The sequence below is a fragment of the Leptonotus elevatus genome, chromosome 5, assembly GCF_054856555.1.
Source record: "Leptonotus elevatus isolate MCC_2025b chromosome 5, RoL_Lele_1.0, whole genome shotgun sequence".
NCBI classification, from domain to species: Eukaryota; Metazoa; Chordata; class Actinopteri; order Syngnathiformes; family Syngnathidae; genus Leptonotus; species Leptonotus elevatus.
The window spans coordinates 17,260,514-17,278,823 of NC_141243.1; the positions used below are offsets into that span (position 1 = coordinate 17,260,514).

The 18,310-nt window shown below is 40.2% G+C and overlaps 1 protein-coding gene across 3 annotated transcripts in view; it reads right to left on the bottom strand.

The window, feature by feature from the left end:
* LOC147173974 (dynein axonemal heavy chain 10-like) overlaps positions 1 to 18,066 on the bottom strand; it is a 30,303-nt gene extending 12,237 nt beyond the window's left edge. The window contains exons 1-44 of one of the 3 annotated variants that reach the window (XM_086076883.1): positions 17,862 to 18,066; positions 17,646 to 17,776; positions 15,994 to 16,204; positions 14,851 to 15,239; positions 14,533 to 14,723; positions 14,253 to 14,451; positions 13,966 to 14,160; positions 13,679 to 13,849; positions 13,322 to 13,498; positions 12,997 to 13,149; positions 12,737 to 12,906; positions 12,508 to 12,659; positions 12,261 to 12,425; positions 11,974 to 12,181; positions 11,716 to 11,872; positions 10,304 to 10,780; positions 10,056 to 10,214; positions 9,860 to 9,976; positions 9,667 to 9,769; positions 9,401 to 9,579; positions 9,092 to 9,303; positions 7,458 to 7,614; positions 7,149 to 7,382; positions 6,959 to 7,081; positions 6,642 to 6,875; positions 6,084 to 6,307; positions 5,740 to 6,009; positions 5,465 to 5,648; positions 5,253 to 5,387; positions 4,986 to 5,138; positions 4,706 to 4,894; positions 4,425 to 4,571; positions 3,761 to 3,952; positions 3,576 to 3,694; positions 3,332 to 3,490; positions 3,058 to 3,193; positions 2,863 to 2,985; positions 2,654 to 2,785; positions 2,344 to 2,560; positions 2,018 to 2,137; positions 879 to 1,024; positions 652 to 804; positions 315 to 575; positions 62 to 234 (exon numbers count right to left, since the gene is read on the bottom strand). In XM_086076883.1, the coding sequence (XP_085933009.1) occupies positions 62 to 234; positions 315 to 575; positions 652 to 804; positions 879 to 1,024; positions 2,018 to 2,137; positions 2,344 to 2,560; positions 2,654 to 2,785; positions 2,863 to 2,985; positions 3,058 to 3,193; positions 3,332 to 3,490; positions 3,576 to 3,694; positions 3,761 to 3,952; positions 4,425 to 4,571; positions 4,706 to 4,894; positions 4,986 to 5,138; positions 5,253 to 5,387; positions 5,465 to 5,648; positions 5,740 to 6,009; positions 6,084 to 6,307; positions 6,642 to 6,875; positions 6,959 to 7,081; positions 7,149 to 7,382; positions 7,458 to 7,614; positions 9,092 to 9,303; positions 9,401 to 9,579; positions 9,667 to 9,769; positions 9,860 to 9,976; positions 10,056 to 10,214; positions 10,304 to 10,780; positions 11,716 to 11,872; positions 11,974 to 12,181; positions 12,261 to 12,425; positions 12,508 to 12,659; positions 12,737 to 12,906; positions 12,997 to 13,149; positions 13,322 to 13,498; positions 13,679 to 13,849; positions 13,966 to 14,160; positions 14,253 to 14,451; positions 14,533 to 14,723; positions 14,851 to 15,239; positions 15,994 to 16,204; positions 17,646 to 17,776; positions 17,862 to 17,937 (7,973 nt within the window). In that variant the 5' untranslated portion in view covers positions 17,938 to 18,066. Of the gene's footprint in view, positions 1 to 61; positions 235 to 314; positions 576 to 651; positions 805 to 878; positions 1,025 to 2,017; positions 2,138 to 2,343; positions 2,561 to 2,653; positions 2,786 to 2,862; positions 2,986 to 3,057; positions 3,194 to 3,331; positions 3,491 to 3,575; positions 3,695 to 3,760; positions 3,953 to 4,424; positions 4,572 to 4,705; positions 4,895 to 4,985; positions 5,139 to 5,252; positions 5,388 to 5,464; positions 5,649 to 5,739; positions 6,010 to 6,083; positions 6,308 to 6,641; positions 6,876 to 6,958; positions 7,082 to 7,148; positions 7,383 to 7,457; positions 7,615 to 9,091; positions 9,304 to 9,400; positions 9,580 to 9,666; positions 9,770 to 9,859; positions 9,977 to 10,055; positions 10,215 to 10,303; positions 10,781 to 11,715; positions 11,873 to 11,973; positions 12,182 to 12,260; positions 12,426 to 12,507; positions 12,660 to 12,736; positions 12,907 to 12,996; positions 13,150 to 13,321; positions 13,499 to 13,678; positions 13,850 to 13,965; positions 14,161 to 14,252; positions 14,452 to 14,532; positions 14,724 to 14,850; positions 15,240 to 15,993; positions 16,205 to 17,645; positions 17,777 to 17,861 lie in introns of those variants that run through there. The other 2 variants (XM_086076885.1, XM_086076884.1) reach the window with 2 other exon arrangements.
* Positions 18,067 to 18,310: the final 244 nt, after the last annotated feature.

An 18,310-nucleotide genomic window follows, 5' to 3' on the forward strand; every position in this document is an offset into this window, starting at 1 on the left:
TAATGTGGAACACACCACAACACAATGCATTTGTCGAGAGAATTCATTGGCTTAGGCAGACCTTTCAGGCTGAGTGAGGGTCAGGCCATTGTAAACCCTCGATAAGTCTCGCAAGTTAAAGATGTAGTGGAACTTTGCCGGAGTAGGTGGCAGGTCTTTGACAAGGCTGTTGTACAGATCCAGAGTGCAGGCGGTGACTTTATCACAAACCTTCTGTACCGCATCCTCAAAGTTCTAAAATAGTCAATCAAATGAATTACACATGACATGAGGTGCATTGATACCAGCAATAGCCTTTATGAAAATATATTTACTTTGGTGTGGCCTTTAATAATGGAGGCATAGATCAGGTGGAGAGACTCGACAGCAGGGAAAGGGATACTGAAGACACTGAAGAGTGAAACAAAGCGGGTATCCACCTCGTTCCTCCCACCTCCTGCCTTCCCCATGGCAGCAACGAAGCCAAGGTCTTTGAGGGTTTTGTAGGTGAGCTCCTTCCCTCGGTCATAGATGCCTCCTCGGTCCAGTAAGAGCTTCAGCAGTGCAATTGGTTGCTGTGTGCCATAACTATCCACCTGGACAGGAAGGAACAATATGTCCAATAAACAGACATTCACTTCAAACACTGTGGTCAAAGTAGATCGTCGATACCTTTGGCATATTCATGTCATCTATATAGACCAGCAGTCTTTTGCCCATTGGAGGTCCGTAAATCTCTTTGGTTCTTTTCTCTACGTTGGCCTCCAGGTTCCTCTGGAGGTCCATTGATGTTGTCCTGGATGAAAGGTTGATGGTCAAAGTAATCTGGTGGCAAACAAAAACATCAATAACAGCCACAGAAATGAATGAAATCAAACCTGCCAGAATATTTCACTCACATTTGAATCTCCACCGAGGTGTTTCAGAAAGTTACTAATGGTCGCTGTTTTGGAGGTTCCAGAGTCTCCAACCAAAAGCACAGACCTCTTTATCTTCACCATCTGTTCCAATATCCAGCTGGTTCTCGTTGTGTCCACAGTTGGGACTGTGACAAAGGTGACATATTAGAGAAGTAAGAAGCCCAAAATATCAAAACATTAATTCTGGGGTTTTGTTTCTACTGTAAAGATTTCTAGAATATCCGACCCACAACATCGAATTTTTCAGGACCTTATTCTTTGGAGTACCCGTTTAGGGGAAAATAACAAACGAAGAAAGACCGTCTGTGGATCGATTGAGAGAATTTTTATTTCACAAACTGGAATGAGCGGATTGGGCAGAGTGAGAAGAACTATGGTGATCTTAACTGTTGCATATGGTGGAAATATGAGTAAAACTGTACTAGGGGTGTCAAAATTAGTGCGTTAATTTAAAGTTACTTTAACGCCGCAAATTGTTCTAAACGCGCGACTAATGACCGCCTCCTTATATGGAAAGCCTGTACTGGGGGAATTCCTGTCGCCACGCAGCAGACACGTCCACGTCAAAACTCAGCAGTAGTAAATTTAATAATAATGCATATATTTGTGGAGACTGGGGTCAAGTTGTAGTTTACAATTTTAAAAATGTGCAGAATTTCACAAGTTACTTCATGTTAATTATTCGATAGCTCTTAATAGGAAAAGAAAAATGCACTGAGCTGTCACCAACGGCTTACAAATGCAATTATGCCATCTAGTGGCAGAAATATGACCAACACAAATCAACATCACACTCGTTTTTTACAGTAGAGTACATATTTTTAATTTTAACTCAATTTTATGAATTATTATGAAATTACTGTATCAACGACTAAAAGATGCAGCCATATTTCTATTTACCATTTTTTCCACTTTTTTGTTAACAAGAGTATGAAACTTAGAAACAGTTATTTTATTGTACATTGTATTGTACATTTAGAACAGAGTTTACTATTGAAGTCATGCGATTAATTATGATTTAAAAAGTGTAATCACCTGACAACCCTACTACAGGTATATACATTTGTAATTGCCATACTTGCCTTATCCTCAACAATTAACCCAGAGTGAACCCTTACCTAGAATATCAACAAACTTCATTTCAAGGTTGTGGTTGTATTTGGAGACCAGGGAAGTCCAGGGAACCCACTTCTGCTTCCTATCATCAAAATGGAAATCGTATAGTGTTGGCTGCTGCCCTGTAAGAATGAATGATAGCTATTAAAACACACTGGAACCAACTCATATATTTTTTTTTCCAATCACAATTATGCTTTCATTATATTTAATAATAATGAATTCACAGTACTATCTTCTAAGCCCTAATAAGCCCTTATTCTTAGTGCAACTTTATATAAATAACAAATATGAAAGCAGCAGCATGCAGTCAAAATTTGTCATTTACCTGGGAGCTCCCCAGGTCCAGCCATTTTTTTTTCATCAGACACAGTGGTTAAGGAAGAAGTCCTTTTGGTTAAAAAATCAAATTTCTCTCTTCCATCATCCACCAATGTTGCCCCAAGAGAGCAGTACAGAGCTTCCAGGAAATAACACTCCAACACATCAGCACTTTCATTCTCAGTTTCAAGGAGGGCATCAAGGGTCATGCAGAGCTGGGACACCTGAACATATCACCAACACAGTTTGAATCACTGTCAGCTTTCTTGCATAAATTAAGCAACGAAGAATTCAGGAGAAAGCATCACACATCCTACCATATTTAGATCAGTCTGAGGGACAACAGTTTTCAGTTTCTGCCCTTGTTTCCCATCAACAATACCTTCCACAATCATGTCAATCAAGACGTGCACGTACTTTTCAAAAAGTTTATCAAGTTCTTCTTGTTCCTTAAAAAAAGAAAAAAAAAAGTTAAAAGATGACAAAGAGTGAATAGCACTTTTCCAATAAAATGAGGATGCTCTACCTTAACGGGTCTGCTTGTCAACCACTTATGCCAGTATGGGGTGTATCGCAGATTTTTGGGGTCCACATAAACCATTCCACAGCGGGAGACGGTCGCAGGGGAAGCATACTGCAGATCACCAACCTGCAATTATTAAAACGTTATTAAAATATAGCTCATGTATGTAGCTCATGACTGCAATAAATTCATACAAACCTCAAACAGCATGGCACAGTGACCTTGTAAACGAATTCGTTCTCCATTAGCCAGAGTAAGGAGCTTGTTGTCGTCCATTACCGAATTCATGTTCTCAACCCACAGAGCATCCACATCGCCATCAAACAGGATATATCTGTGAGTTCATAGGTTTATAGTGCACTAAATTAAAATATCATTCAGATCAACACTTATAGTAGTACTGGTACGTTAGATGTGCCATTTCATGTGATGTACTGTATTCCCTAATGTCCATCCAATGTTCTAGTTTTACCTCCTTTCTTGTTTGTCAGTAGGCCTGTTGATGTCACGGAAGATGTTGGATAAGATCCCATCAGTCCAGTCTCGAGTGTCAGGGTCCAGAATACCATACAGTTCAATGACACTCACAGCTTTCGGATTCAGAGGATATAATTTGGTGTGAAATCCCAATCTGGTGGTGAGATATTGATGACTGTATCACATGTATGCAAGAAAGAAACCTGACAGAAGTTTGAAATATCTGACATAACACGCACTTGGTTTGAGCTTGACATAATGTGCTGATTACAACCGATTTCCCTCCACCTGTTGGGCCCACTATCATAGTTGTGTGTCGTGTCATCATTGTTTCATACATTTGCACCACTTTATCTACCTGAAACAATAGACGACATTAAGTGTGGACACGGTTACAGAAGATTTACTTATGAATAACATGAACCTGGATAGGCAGCAAGATGCATTTATTTTCTTGCAGGTTTTCTTCAACAGCATCATTGAAGTTGGGATAGCGAACACGAGGGCATTGCAGCCCTGGAAACAGGTCTGAGATCAGCCCGAGGAACAGAGGTACGTCCTCAAATATAAACTTGGGAAGATTCATATCCCTCAGGGCTCGCATCAATACAACATCCTACAGAGAAAGGTGGGAAGCTCTTAAAAAGCTGCTGTTGCATAAAATGACCAGTGGCCACTGTATAAAATGCAGAAATCAAGGAAAACAAAATACAATTATTTTATGTAACCCTCTCGAGGAAGTTGCCATGTAAAACATACATTCTTCAGAAATAATTTCGTTGATCATTTGAATCAGGTGTGTTGGACGAGTGGAAATGTATAAAACATGCAGGATAGGGGCCCGTGAGGACTGAAATTGGTAGCTCCTGGCCTAAGGGCTCAGATAATGTCCAATCACGGCTCACCTGTTTTCTGGGGTTTAGTCTGAGATGGATAAAGACGTGGAGATTTTGCTGCTTATTTCATATTCCACAATACAATATTAATCAGAATACCCGAATGTTCAGACTAATGGGGGCACATAGTACATTTTGTAAATACATTTTCCTTGATTTCCCTTTTAATGATAAATGACATGATGAGTGTACTTCAGTGATGTCTGGTGAGTCTCTCTTCAGTTCTCCTGCCATTACGAGGACAGATTTCAAAGCTCGCAGGCCAAAGTCATAATGAGACTGCTTGGACAGCTGCTCTCGAGCCAACTTATAGAGCACAGTCATTTTTTTTGCAAGGACCTGAGCAAAACAAAAGCGGACAAAAGTTTTCATTCTGCTCTTGAGAAACAAATGTATAAGTGAATGTTTTGGAGTGTTAAGTTGTCGAGATATAAATGTAAATAGTTGGACAGAAATTAGGGTACATTTCTCACCTTGGCCATTAGGAACCCCTCGGAAAAGAGCATGATCTCACAAATTTGTTGCAAGTCAGGCACAATCACCACCACAGGCCTGAAGAGAGCTTTGACTGATTCGGGCAGCTCCGTGCGTCCAGCATAGCCTGGATTCATGGTGATGAAGATCCCAATTCGGCTATCAAGAGTAATCTCATGACCTTCAAACTAATGTACAAAATGATATTAGCTAGGGTATGACAAGACAATAATTGTGAACAGAAAATAACTATGACAATATAGCATTTCAAATACTGACATTAAATATTTTAAGGTGCAGAATGAGAGCATTGCGGATGGTTTGGATTTGGGAAGAGATAACTGAAAGGACTGAGGCATCAATACGGTTGAATTCGTCAAAGCAGCCCCAGGCTCCACATTGGGCCAGGCCAGAGAGGATTTTCCCCACAGCCTGCACATGGAAGATAAAGATTTAGAAAATGCTCAAAATAACGTTGTAATGATTGGGTGCAATTAGATGCATCAAGGCAATACAATCATTGCTACAGATTGCCAGATTAGCTACCATGTAGTCCATGCCTTCACCACAGTTGGTAACCACACAGAGCAGGCCCAAAGCTTTGGCCAGATCTTTGGTGGACTCTGTCTTTCCAGTACCAGCTGGTCCAGCAGGAGCACCACCCAGGAACATGGAGAGAGCCTTCACAACAAATACATGCCCACATCAACCAGTTCAAACTTGCTTGCTTGTTTGAAGTGTTGTCGGGATTCACAAACCTGTGTGATCGTGAGGTAGATCCGGTCTGTGAGAGGAGTTATAACCAATCGACCATTCAGCCCCATGTATTCGTAACCGTAACTAAAGGTTGCACTGCACTGACGCACAACAAGATTGTCATCGTCTTGGACCCAGTAGAATCTTAACTGGCTTTCCCACTCAAACTCCTTTGCATCCGTTATACTGCAGAGGGGATCAAGTTTGCCTTTACATGTAAATGCAAACGATTATACATAGTTGATAGTAGCAGGGCCCAAATTGATGTGAGCTGTACCTGTTCAAGACAAAGTTGTCTACAATGTCTCTTGCATGCACATCAATGATAAGGACAGTGTTGATCTTTCGTCTGTCATTTTTCTTCATAGGCTGTGTTGAACGTGTTACCAACTCATCAATTTGCGCATGCATTTTCGTCGCATAGTTCTTTAGAGCATATTTATCTCCTTTTTTCAAGTTGCAAAAAATATCCTCCACCTCCCATGTCCACCATACTTGATTTGTAGCCAGTACCACCATGCCCTGGAACAGCAACATCCAGTCCACCCTGAGCGACAAGGAGATTCATGGTGAGAAAGATTTTTACTCATGGAGATAAACAAGGTTCCAATCTACACACACCTGCCTCTGTCTTCACAGTAGCGAAAGATTGCTTCCTTAGTGATGAGTCGATTAGTTCTCCTCATCTCATGTAAGACTCCTGTCATCCATTCCTCCACCCTTCCTTTGATTTGGACGGGCTTTTGAAAGTCCATCACTTCCCCCTCAGCAGATACCATAGCTCCTGCTGATGTCTCTCCACTGCTCTCCGAGTCAAACCGGAGGGATGCGATGTTATCGTACATCTTGTGGAATAAGATGGAATGTTTTGTGAAGCTGGGTTGTGATTGGTTGTTACGTGAGACCTGAGTAACTGTGATGTCATTATAACTCGACAGCAAGTGACAAAATGGCCGCCTTCTGATATTGATAAAAACGGATGGATTTTGCTTCTTAACTCATAATCCACTAATGAAATATTAACCAAAATGCCGTATTTAGACTAGTGGGGTTTCATAAAACATATTAACTTCATTTTTTAAAAACATTTTTGGGTTGACTTCCCCTTTAAGAAACAATACCGGCTATAAGAGTGCAGTTTCAGTGATACGTTGAAGGAAAATGTCTGTCTTCTCTTACCTTTATCATATGTTCCTGCACACAGTCATGGTCACTACTCCCCAAAATGCTGAGCAGTTCATCATCAGAGATGAAGAAGAAGCGTGGGAATGCATCTCGCTTAGAATCGAGGTAGTCGTTGAGACTCTTCTGACACCTCTCTAGGTTCTCACTAAGGGTCTGCAGGTCCATTAGCCGGTTAGGAATCACGCAACAACGCTTGATGTTTGGGTTGGCCTGTGCATCATTCATTATCTACACACGCACACAAATGAATTGTACATCATTAACAATTCAGTCATTAACTGGATTTATGTTTTGGACAACGCAACACTCACATCTTTAAACTTTTTGTCAATGATGTCAAATTTTTTGGCTTCCTCTGGTAGCTGTGAGGAAATATCACCGCCAATGAATATGCTCTCCAAGTACATCCATTTCCGTTGTACCAGCAACCAAACCTGTATCAAATATTTTTAATTAATTTGTCAAATTCAGCTTAAAATTTTGTGAGAGATTGAGGCTGACCTCGATAGTCTCGCTGATAAGAGACAGGTCTTTCTCCCATTGTTGAATGGTGTTTAGGAACGGTCCAACAAAACGGCTCCCAGCCATGCTCTGCAAATTCATGGCATCATTGTCCACAATCAACAGGATCTCATCCACTACACCCAAGACAGCACACTGTTGATGGCCACCTTTACTGTACGATATTATACTGAATAGCATGGTTCCCCATGTTTCTACCACCTCCTTCACACCCTGCAACACAAATATTATTTATAGAGAATCATTCACTTAAAAAAAAAAAATCTTCCTATAATTTCAAGGGCCTACCTTTTCAATACCAAGCTCTTTCGAAGCCGAAGAAACAATGTCACCTATGACATCGGCATATTTGTGAAGCTCCATTGCAAACATGTTCTCTAGCGTGAAGGTGGTCGTGTTCATCTCAAAGCTTGTACCAGTTCGATCCATCAAGTCCTTCCAGTGTCTGTTAGAAGAAATATTTGAATTAGTTTTGTGATTTTTAATTCCCTCTGATTGTGTGCATGTCATATGTCATGTTCCGTTTGAGTTTTGTTATATTTTTCCATCTGTTGACTGTGGGTGAGCAAGAAGGCGCGCACCTGGCTGGGACTTACACCAGGAAGACACCAGATCAGTACTCAACTTCCTTTACTTAGAGCTGATTGCAGTCGCGTATTCTGTCTTGCCCCAGTGATACATTTGGAAACTCTGCTTAAGTTATTCCTGGCACCCCTCCTTGCTCTCTCTTCCAATCACCGGAAGCCAAGGGTTTCCCTCGTCTTTTGTTGTGGCGCTTTGTTTGCTTTTGCCTTGCACCATAGTTTCCTATTAGTTAGTTTGTTTCCTACCCGGTTGGTGAAGCTTTTTGTTCCCTATGTATTTGCACTTTTTTTCCCCACCTTTTTAATTGTTGTGTCCATATTACTGGAATAAACACTTTGAGTTGCTCCTTAAACGCTTTGAGGTCGCATATCATAACAATACTGTATAAAGAATGTGAGAGAAAAGCAAGAACATTTTCAAACAACCAAATCATGAAGATCAGATTGTTGACATAACAGGAAACAGAATGTCAATTGTTGAGTTGTACTATGACAAAGATACCGTGAATATCCCCCTCTGTTCAGAAATACCCGTTCTCGTGTGACCCTGGTGTTTGAGTCTAATGATAATCATTGGCCTATTTGGTAATAGAACATATGAAACAAATTATTGATAGGTGAAAAGAGTCATTTTGAGATAGCTGAGCATTGAATAGCAGAAAAGGGTGGTAAGAGTTGGTGAAGCCCGAACATGCAAGAGTGAGGACATGGGGAAATTCTCTTGGATGACCACAAACAGGTTCTGGTAAACCTCAATTGGACGATTGGTGTATATATTATCTAGCGGTGGAACAAACCCTGAGTGAGTCCCAAATTACACTCTGTCAAAGCAGGAATCAGTGAGTAACGCCAAAATATTCCTGGGAAATGAGAATGTAAATATTTTCCCTTAACAGTCCTTTTTATCAATGACACTCCATTATGGCGAAGGACATTTTGAAAAAGACAGAATGAGATCATGGATACATGGATATTAGAATGAGCTGAAAATGCTGTCCCTCACATGGAGGCTGACCATAACTTTCAGAGGGTTAACACATTTGGAAATCTAGCAGAAGTTGAATTTTTGCTAATTCACAATAAGAGGAATCAGCTAATGTGGCTTATGCGCCTGAAAAAAATAAAAAGAACCCCAAGGGTAAATAAAAAATGTATTCTGTTCAGTGTGCTGCTACTATGACCACACTCAGAATAAGTGGCAAAGAACTGATGGCTAGAAGTAGCTACCATGGCTGAGCTAACTCCCCTTCAGCATTATCAGCATAAATGAAATGAAAAAATAAAATATGCATAGCTGTCATCACCTTGCTCAAAATTAGGGGCCACTTGCACACTCACCTTTCTCTGAGGGCTTCATTCTTAAGGTCCAACAGGAGAGGAAGCGAATCTCTGAATTGCTTCATTCTGCCCTCTAAGATGCCAGCTATAGGTAGTGATCGCACATCTTTGGGCAACTTTTTCAAATCTTTGATAAATCCTTCACTACCGTCCTGGAGCACTTGGATATTTAAGTCCGCCCATAAGGTCTGAGACCATTTGTTCTTTGCAGCCTGTGAAACAAAATCAGGATTAACAGACTAATGTATAAGGTCCCCTGAATTTTGAGTGTTATCAAAGTTTTAAAAAAAGAAAGTCATTAAATCAGACCTTTTGGTCCTGATAGATGTCATAAATTAGCCTGAAGCCATTCATGTCTTTTTGTATGCTGACAATCTCTGGATACACAGTGATGGGAAGGTCCAACAGCTTCTCAGCATTAGCGAGGTCCTGTCGTCCCTCCACTGCCTTGGCAAGCTCTACTTCATATTGTTCCATTCTTGATAGGCCTGTAAGAAGAAAATAGTGACTAATGCAATGTTCTTGAAGAATACTCAAACTATTATTGTGCTGATTACGGACGTGCTTTCAAATACCTTGATCTAGATCCTCCCCAACAGCTCCAGGGCCATCCATGTTGAAGCTCGCAACAAAGATGGACAAATTCTGTTGAAACTCTTCAGTCATCCCCTTGGTAGTCTTTGTGTGGAGCAGAGAGCCAATAGAATTGTAAGGACAAATGTACATTTGCTAGTGATTGAAGTGAAAGTAATCGCAGTAGGCTCTAACCTCTTTAAATGTCATCTTGACATTTGTTAAACTCCGATCCACTCGTTTGGATTCTACAAACAGGTCACTCCATATCTGGTTAATATTTTCTAATAGTTCCTTTTCCTCCTCTGCAACCTACACATAGGGATCAATCAGACTCAGGAAATGCAAAATTTAAAATATTGATAATGTGTAAGATTTATAACTACATTACCGGCACTTTATACATAGCCAGTGTTCTGTATCTTTCCTGAATATCCGTGATGCTGAGTTTCACATTTAAAGACATGTCTCTAATGTCTGAGATCGTCCCAAGAACACTCTTCAAGTTCTCAAAAGTGTCAGGAGTCTCTTTAAGCTTCTCTGAGAGTTGCTGATGAACACACAACATAAGATAAGAACTTGACCTATTATAGGTAACAAAGTTAATCAAATGAGTCATATTCAGCGAACACACATTACCATGAGTTCTTCTTTCAAGTTGTAGAGTTCTTCTTTGGCTGATTTGTTGAGCAAACTCCCCAGTGAACTGATCCAGGACTCTGCAGTCTCCTGCACTGTGCGGGCCAGTGGCTCCAGGTTTAATTGAATTATGTGTATATTCTTAAAAAGAGACTCCAGTACCACCCTCTGATTTATTTGAGCATAGAACAACAGTGTCTGATCATACATAACGCATGATGGGTTTTTATCAGCAAACTTTTCACAGACTGTGGCATTGTTCTTTTCCCATAGGGGCTGGTACTGTTTCCAGTGGACAAGGTACTGGTCTACAGAAAGCATCAACTGCTGAATAATTTGGGACACAGCAAGGGCACTTTCATTAATTTGAGGATGATGACACACTTCCTCAAAGAAGTTAAAAGTCACAAAGTCATCACCATCTATTTGTTGTGGTGGGCACTCAATGCAGGTTCCACTCATCCAACGCACAAATTCCTGGAACACAAACGCGGAGATGGATCAAGTCACACAGTCATTATTACAAAGCCTAAAACAGTGGTTCTTAACCTTGTTGGAAGTACTGAAACCCACCAGTTTCATGACTCCCATCACTCAACTCATCTCTATATTTACAGAGATGGAACCCAGAGGTGAGCAGATACAATGAAATCAGCAGAGGTTCCAGAACTGGACCCTGTCGAACACCTTACGTTCCATTATACATGTGAAATCATATTGCATAAGAATAATTGAAATGAGCTGTATGTAGAAATTAGACAGGCTGAACTAGAAGAATTAAGTGGACAAAAACAGAGGCCATTTTATGTTTCAATCGAAGGTACAGCAGTTTCCGCTTCTATGTTGCTATTCCACATTCATCCACTAGGAGGCGCAGTAGCACTGGTGGCATGGAGTAGCATTCGAGCAGAGGAAAAATAAACATTTCTTCTTGAGATGACGACAGCAGCTCAACGTGTCTCTCTCCTATTCTTACCACATCATTTCACCACGTGTTGAGACATCATGTAATAAATATCCATTTGCCCTTCTAGCAAGCAAACTGGGCATGGGCACTGGGTGAATGTGAAGCTTATATTGTAAAGCACTTTGGGCACCATATTTAATATATTTAAAGCTCTATATAAAAAGCAGTCCATTTACCATTTATCATGTCACAAGTCAACTACTGAGACCAGGGCACCAAATGCCCTGTCGCACCGATAGGCCAGGTAATGTAGCGTGATCACCTGCAACCAATGATGGACAAGTGTAGCGTATCATCATGAATAATATGAGCCGGGTGTGTGTCTTAACCTCCGCTGAACCCTTGAGACTGACTCACCAAACCCCTGGGGTTCAATCAAACCCAGGTTAAGAACCACTGACCTAAAATATGCAGTGGATCAGAGAAGAGGAAAAAATGGTCTTACTTTGGTGCTCTCGACACACTCTCTGATACATTGTATAAGTGTCCGGGAGACCTCATTGGTCTTGGGCTGCAACAAAATTTTGGGTGGGGAAAGGATGGCATCAACACGGAAGAGAGGTGTGTTCCCCGTCAGCACAACATTGAAAGCCTTGATGTTCCTAAACAAGACAATCAACAGAACGTTTATTAGAAATAATCAGGGACCTGTCATACTCTTGTTCAATAATCGGTATATTTGTTACAGCTCACTGGATATTACCTCACCACCATGTTAATGAGAGAACTGTGCACCTTGCGTTCCCAGGCTGCATAATAACTTGACATACTGTTGCACTTGCCAGTGTTTGTTTCCATGATCAAGCGTTCCACCTTACAGATGACAGGTCCAATGTCAGCATATTTGCTTCTCAATAAATTTACTGTCTTGATCCGTTCTCGATCCATACATTCATAAAACTCCCTGATACCTGGAGAGAAAAAAAAGTGTACGACTGAAATCCCTATGACTGATAACATTTTATTAAAACATGTTTTTATTTAACATACTTGGTAAAAGTTCTGTCTTATCTGGCGCTGGACATTTCAAGAGATCTGCCGTCATTATGGATTGCAACTTAGTTTCAATATCAAGCTCGTTGTTCTGTATTTGACTGACAACGGTCTCAAACTTTGAGAGCTCTGGGTAGCCATTATTGATGAAATCTGAAATTGCTAAATTTAAACATACAATCAGTAGTCTCATCCCACTGACAATTCACATGGATGAAATCATAGCAACATTTTAGCATCATACCCAAGGAGTTCCAGTTCAGTCTTTTGCATCCTGGAAATAACACTGTTTCTACCTTTTTGATGTTTTGAGACAACATGGCGATCTTTGCATCACTCAGACTATCAATTGTAGAGTTGTAGCGGTTGATAAGCTTGTGCAGTTCATCATTGTACCTAAATCCAATGCGGAATGCAGAGGTTATAGCGGTTTATGTTTTTGTGGGGTGTTCCTGTCCTTGGTGACTGTCTACCTTATGAAGTTGGCCTCCTGTAGAGTCACGTTTCGAGCTACCTCGGGCATGGAGAAGGACATTGAACTCAGGTTTTTGGTCTCTGCAATTATTGTCATGATCTCTGGCGGAAAGTTAACACGGTATCGCCTATCTCTCTGTCCCTTGACGTCAGGTTTGGCTGGGACGGCCTTAAAATTAGAAAGGAAGAAAACAATTCAGGGGAAATCTGTACAATTTGGCCCGTTTTGGGGAGAAAATAGAATCAAGCCAATACATACGATCTCTCGCTGGGTTTCCTTCGAAATTATGATCAAGACAGGTTTTCTCAATAACAATGGCAAGTTGCGTTCGGTGTCAGCCATCCATAACTTATACTTCTTAACACCATACTCGCTAATTTTTTTTGCCATTTCCAAGTATTTGTTCTTTGCCTTTGTAAAATTCACAAAAGCAACAAAAAACTTTAAAAATATCACACAGATCTTCAGATAATTCTTGCATGTGTATATACACAGGTGGTTCTGACCCCCCTGGCATTACCCACCAGAGCCCCTATTTGAGAACCACTGGTATATATAGGTGTGAAAAAGTACAGTAACTCACCAATAAGCCCATTTCACTTTCCAATAAATTTGGCATTGTCAGGAGGGGAAGCATGCCACCTTTTATGCGCTGAAAAAGGGAATGTGTCCACCTGACACCTCCTGCTATGGGAGGCTCATTCTTATTAATTTGTGGCTTATCCCTCTTTTCCTCAAATATTTCATTTATACTGTCCACCTGTAACAAAGACAAGTAACAATCACTAATTCACAATTCACTAACTATAAAAAACCAAACCAGAATTTTCTGACACTGGTTCAGATCATATAGATGCCAAATTGCTTTGACCTTTGTACAAGGTCTTCAGGATTGTTACGAAATACATGCAAGTGAAGCTTGACAGTGATCTCAACAAACCTCTTTGCAATACTGAGCCAAAACGTCATTTGTCTTTTTCATCAAATGATTATTGATGGCTGGTCGAGAGCGAATGTCTTTGTATTTCACAAGCATTCCAAAAGCAGCGGTTGACGAGCGCAGTGTCTTGAAGGACTGGTCAATGAAGGAAATGACCTCCCTCTCAATGGCCTGATCAAATACAAATACAAGGTAAAGAAAATCAACCAGTACTGTACATTGATAATACTCTTTGATTTGCATGTAGAATCTACAAGAAATCAAGTAAAAATGCAACCTGAACTTACATAAACTGTACTACTGAAGTTTTGCATAATGATTTTCCAGCTGCTAATCTTACAACTATTGAAAGGATCGAAACTGGCTTCCTCAAAAGGCAAGATTAGGTTGTCCACTTTGACCTGCATTTCATCAAAACGTTTTGGGTCCCAGGTGACACTTTTTAACTCTGGGCTGAAGATGTTGTAAAACTCTTCCAAATTCTACACAAAACAAAACAAATATTTCAATATCAAGCTCATTTAAGCTCTGTCATGTGTTAAGTCCTCATGCAGCAGGCGATAAGAAGACTGACGTGCAAAACATTGGACAAGTCCTGGCAGATGGCAGCCATGTAATCCGTTTTCTCAAAGAGCTTTCTCCTGTCAAACTCCCAACGTTTACCAGTGCCTCCTTTTTGAATTTCAGCTCGCACTTCAAAGTAAGAGGATTTCCACAATTCCAGAACTTGCTTGGCATCATCCACCTTGGATTTTGCCACCTTTCTCTCATCTCTAACAAAAGACACACAATCAGACTCTCGTGATGGGGAACCGGCAACAATTACATTGAAGTTGAATTGCAATTCCACATACTTGAACAGCACATGGATATCAATGACTTGAGCCACACGCTCAGCCAGTTGCCAAACAATGCGCTCCATCAAGGGAACCATACGCTCGTTCCTGTTATAGTGGCAGGAGATTAACCACACGACTTGTAGGCTGTTCATCAGAGGTGGGATGGTCTCTAGAATCACACCAAAGTTTGCTCCTGTAGCCAGATTCTACAAGAGAAAACATCTGGTTTGGATGGTTGAACAATTGTTAAGTACGGTAGCCAATAAATGTTCAGATGTCTACGTCATCAAAAATGTTGACATTTACCAAATTTGGGTCAAACGCATAACTCACCTTGAAATGCCTTTCCAGTGTCTTGAGGAAGCCTACATTTTCATCTGCCTCCAAACTTAATTTAACAAGTTTAGCCACAGTAGCATCCATAGGGACAACCACATCCGCTTGTGCTTTGGACAGTATCAGCAAAATCTTCTTTACCACAGGTTGATTAAGCTTTGCTGTCAGAGCACTCAGAATAGAAGAACGCTCTTGCCAAAAAATTATTTCTGCCATTGGACGAGGTGTCTCTGGCTTTTTGTGTTCTTGTTCGTCAATAAGATTGCTAAGATGAGACTTCCAGGTTGTCACATACTGCTCCAGCTCCTCTACCAGTTCTAAATCGTACATCAGTTTATGGACATCTGGCTCCAGGTCTAGCTCAGGGATGTTCAGTGTAATCTCATCTGCAATAAAATGGTTATTTGTTTCATCATTAGTAAAAATTTATTATGTGGCCAGATTGTTTCAGTAGGCACATTAAACTTTCGTATTGACTTTTTTCCAAATACCCGTCAAAATAGATGCCAGCCAGAGCTGGTGCGAGACAACTTTCATGAGTTTGACCTCATATGAGAGGTGGAATAAATAATTATTTATAATTTGAGTGCATCGAATCAAACCAAATTGAATAGTTCTACCTTAAAATAGATCAGGATATATATTCAATTGTATTTTGCTATCTTTGCCACATTTACAGTAGTGACAAGTCCATTTATATGTATATAAAATGACAATTACTGCATCAAACCGAATTGAATCATTCCCCTTTAAAATGGAATCGTCCTTGAATTGTATCGCACCCCATTTATCGAGGTATGTACCCAATCGGCTTTTATTGGAGAGATGCACACCCCTACCTCATTTAGTAGGAGAGTCCATGACACCTACTGCATGGACGTCTACACTTAACCATTTCGTCGAGTAATTTCTAAAAAATGCTGTGACATGAGATTAGATCAGTTGTCTATTATTTTTTAAATAACAATAAACATACGGAAAATCCATATTGTCATGCACAACTGACACACAATTTACATCCATGAAATGAGGACATCTTATTTCTCTAAATATTTTCCCTTCTCCCGAGACCACTTGATGAAACCGCTGACACAGATACAAAAAGTGACTGCCTGGTAAATGATTATGTGATTAACAAACCTTGAGCTTTAAGCTGTTGAATAGTTGTGTTGACCACTCCTAAGAACTTGTGTGTGCTGTTAAGTAACTCATCACGAACGGGTGCTTGATCACTTGGCTTGGTTGGAGTCCTCTTACCACCTTCGGTTTCTTCAGGAGGAGAAGCTTCTTCAGTATGACATTCTACCTTAGTTTTCTTCAGTTGATGGACAGTCATTAATGGAATATAGATCTAAAAAGAGATACATTGGCATTTTAAGTTGTGTATTCGCTTGGTAGGTTTATTACCTGTACCAAGGCCTCATGGATTTGATTGTGTTCGCATGATTATGCAACAGTTAAATAACTAACTAACTCATTACATTTTGGGGGAGTCTAGATAATCAACCAATGAATATCCGTGGTTAGAATAGCTTTCATACTCGTTTGTTAGAAGGGTTAGCAAAAACCCAGGCCAGAACAGATCAGCCAAAACGTTCTGGATAGTGAATTCCTTGGTATGAGATGAGGAAATCCTTTAACTTTTGATATGGATGTGGAAAAAATGTAGCTCCAGGATCTGTTTATATTTTTATTTTTAAATGGGAAGTCAACCCCAAAATGTTATTTTCAATAGTATGTTCTATGCAGCCCAACTTGTATAAAAACAGTGTTCTGTTTAACATTGTGTTTGTGGAATATGACAAATAAAGCACCAAAATCCACCAGTTTCATCCATTCCATTTAGTCACTTGCTGTCTGAATGTCACATGACCAAATTCTGAAAACACGTGAGTCATGATTGGTTGTTACCTGAGCCCTCAGCAACATTTTCAGTTGACAACAAGTTGCAAAATGGTCGCTCCCTGAGGTGGATAAAAACAGGCGGATTTTGCTGCTGAACAGATTTCACAAACACAATTAATCAAAATGCTGTGTTTAGGCTAGGCTTCTTGGACATATTATTGTCAAGAGATGTTTTGTGTAGATTTCCCCTTTCATCAACATTAGGGTGGCTTGCCACTGTTGGAGCTATATACTACATTAGAGAGCAATTCTATAGTCAGCAAAAATAAAATTCTACATTGGTTTTGGGATTCCTCCTCTCTTTCAAATTTGGTTTGTACTATAGTGTATCTTTTCTGGGTGCTCCACTTGCTACTTAATACCAATCACAAAAAGTTTTGTATATTCAGGCAAATGTCTAGGATTAACCTAAAATGCACTATAACCTTGAACTTTATTTGACCTTCCCTTTATGAACCTGTTTGTTTTTTGGTACAACTTAAGAGTTCCCTAATAGCAAAATTCCAAACAGGCATTAGATCCATGAGTCAACCAACACTTTTCCAAGGATGTCCGTCCACTTCTGTGACTCTACCAGTCTTTGTTGTGCCCACTACACTAACTGAAAACACCCTGTTTGAAGGCTGAAGCTTAGCTGCAATGGTTAAGTGCTGTTCATCAATTGTTGTGGTGTCGTTCAATTGGTCTTATGATATCAAAATGTGAACAACAAGAGGAAGGGGACACTTTTTAGTCCAATTCTAATTGAACTGACCAATTACTGGTTAGGTCAATTCTAGGATTAAACATTTGTGAATTTTGCCTATGTTAGCATAAAACAAAATTAAGTGTGACTCTGAGGGAAGGTTCTTTCTGTCCAGTGGTGGTTGCTGTGTATGTTCACCTACATGAACAAGTTTTTTCTGCAATAACTTCAGGATGTATTCATTACTCCTGACAATCTCCTCGGGAGTAGGCGACCGGTATTCCTCCTCCTCCTCCTCCTCATCCGCTTCAGGTGACGACTCGTCGTGAATTTCTAAACATAATGTTCTCAAAGTTTCGGATATCGAAGATTGCTTCGATTGCCATTGCAATTAGATGGACGGTGCAATGGAACTTACCCCCTTCTTCTGACAAGATTTGTGAGCCCGACACATCTGGATCCGAAATCGTCTCTTCTTCTTGGTCCTCTTCCATTTTCAACACGCTTCCTGCGCGTACTGTACTAAGCCTCCGCGATTGCGCAATACATTTTAAATTATTTTATCATGGATTCTGCAATTTACGACCCAGGACTTCAATGCAAACACTGATATGTAAAACAAACGTAACATGTAAAAAAAGATATATCTTAAAATACACCAAAGGGATTCTGTGTTTATACGTCAACAAACTATGTAAGATTGCGTGCCACACTGACGCAAGATGACGCTACGTTACGTGCAAAGCGACACAAAAAGGTCCCCATCAACGAACCTTATTTTGACAGTTTACAGACCGAGTAAAGATAAAACGAGTGAAACGATCAAATATATTTTTAAAAAGGCTACTTGAGAGATAACAACAATCA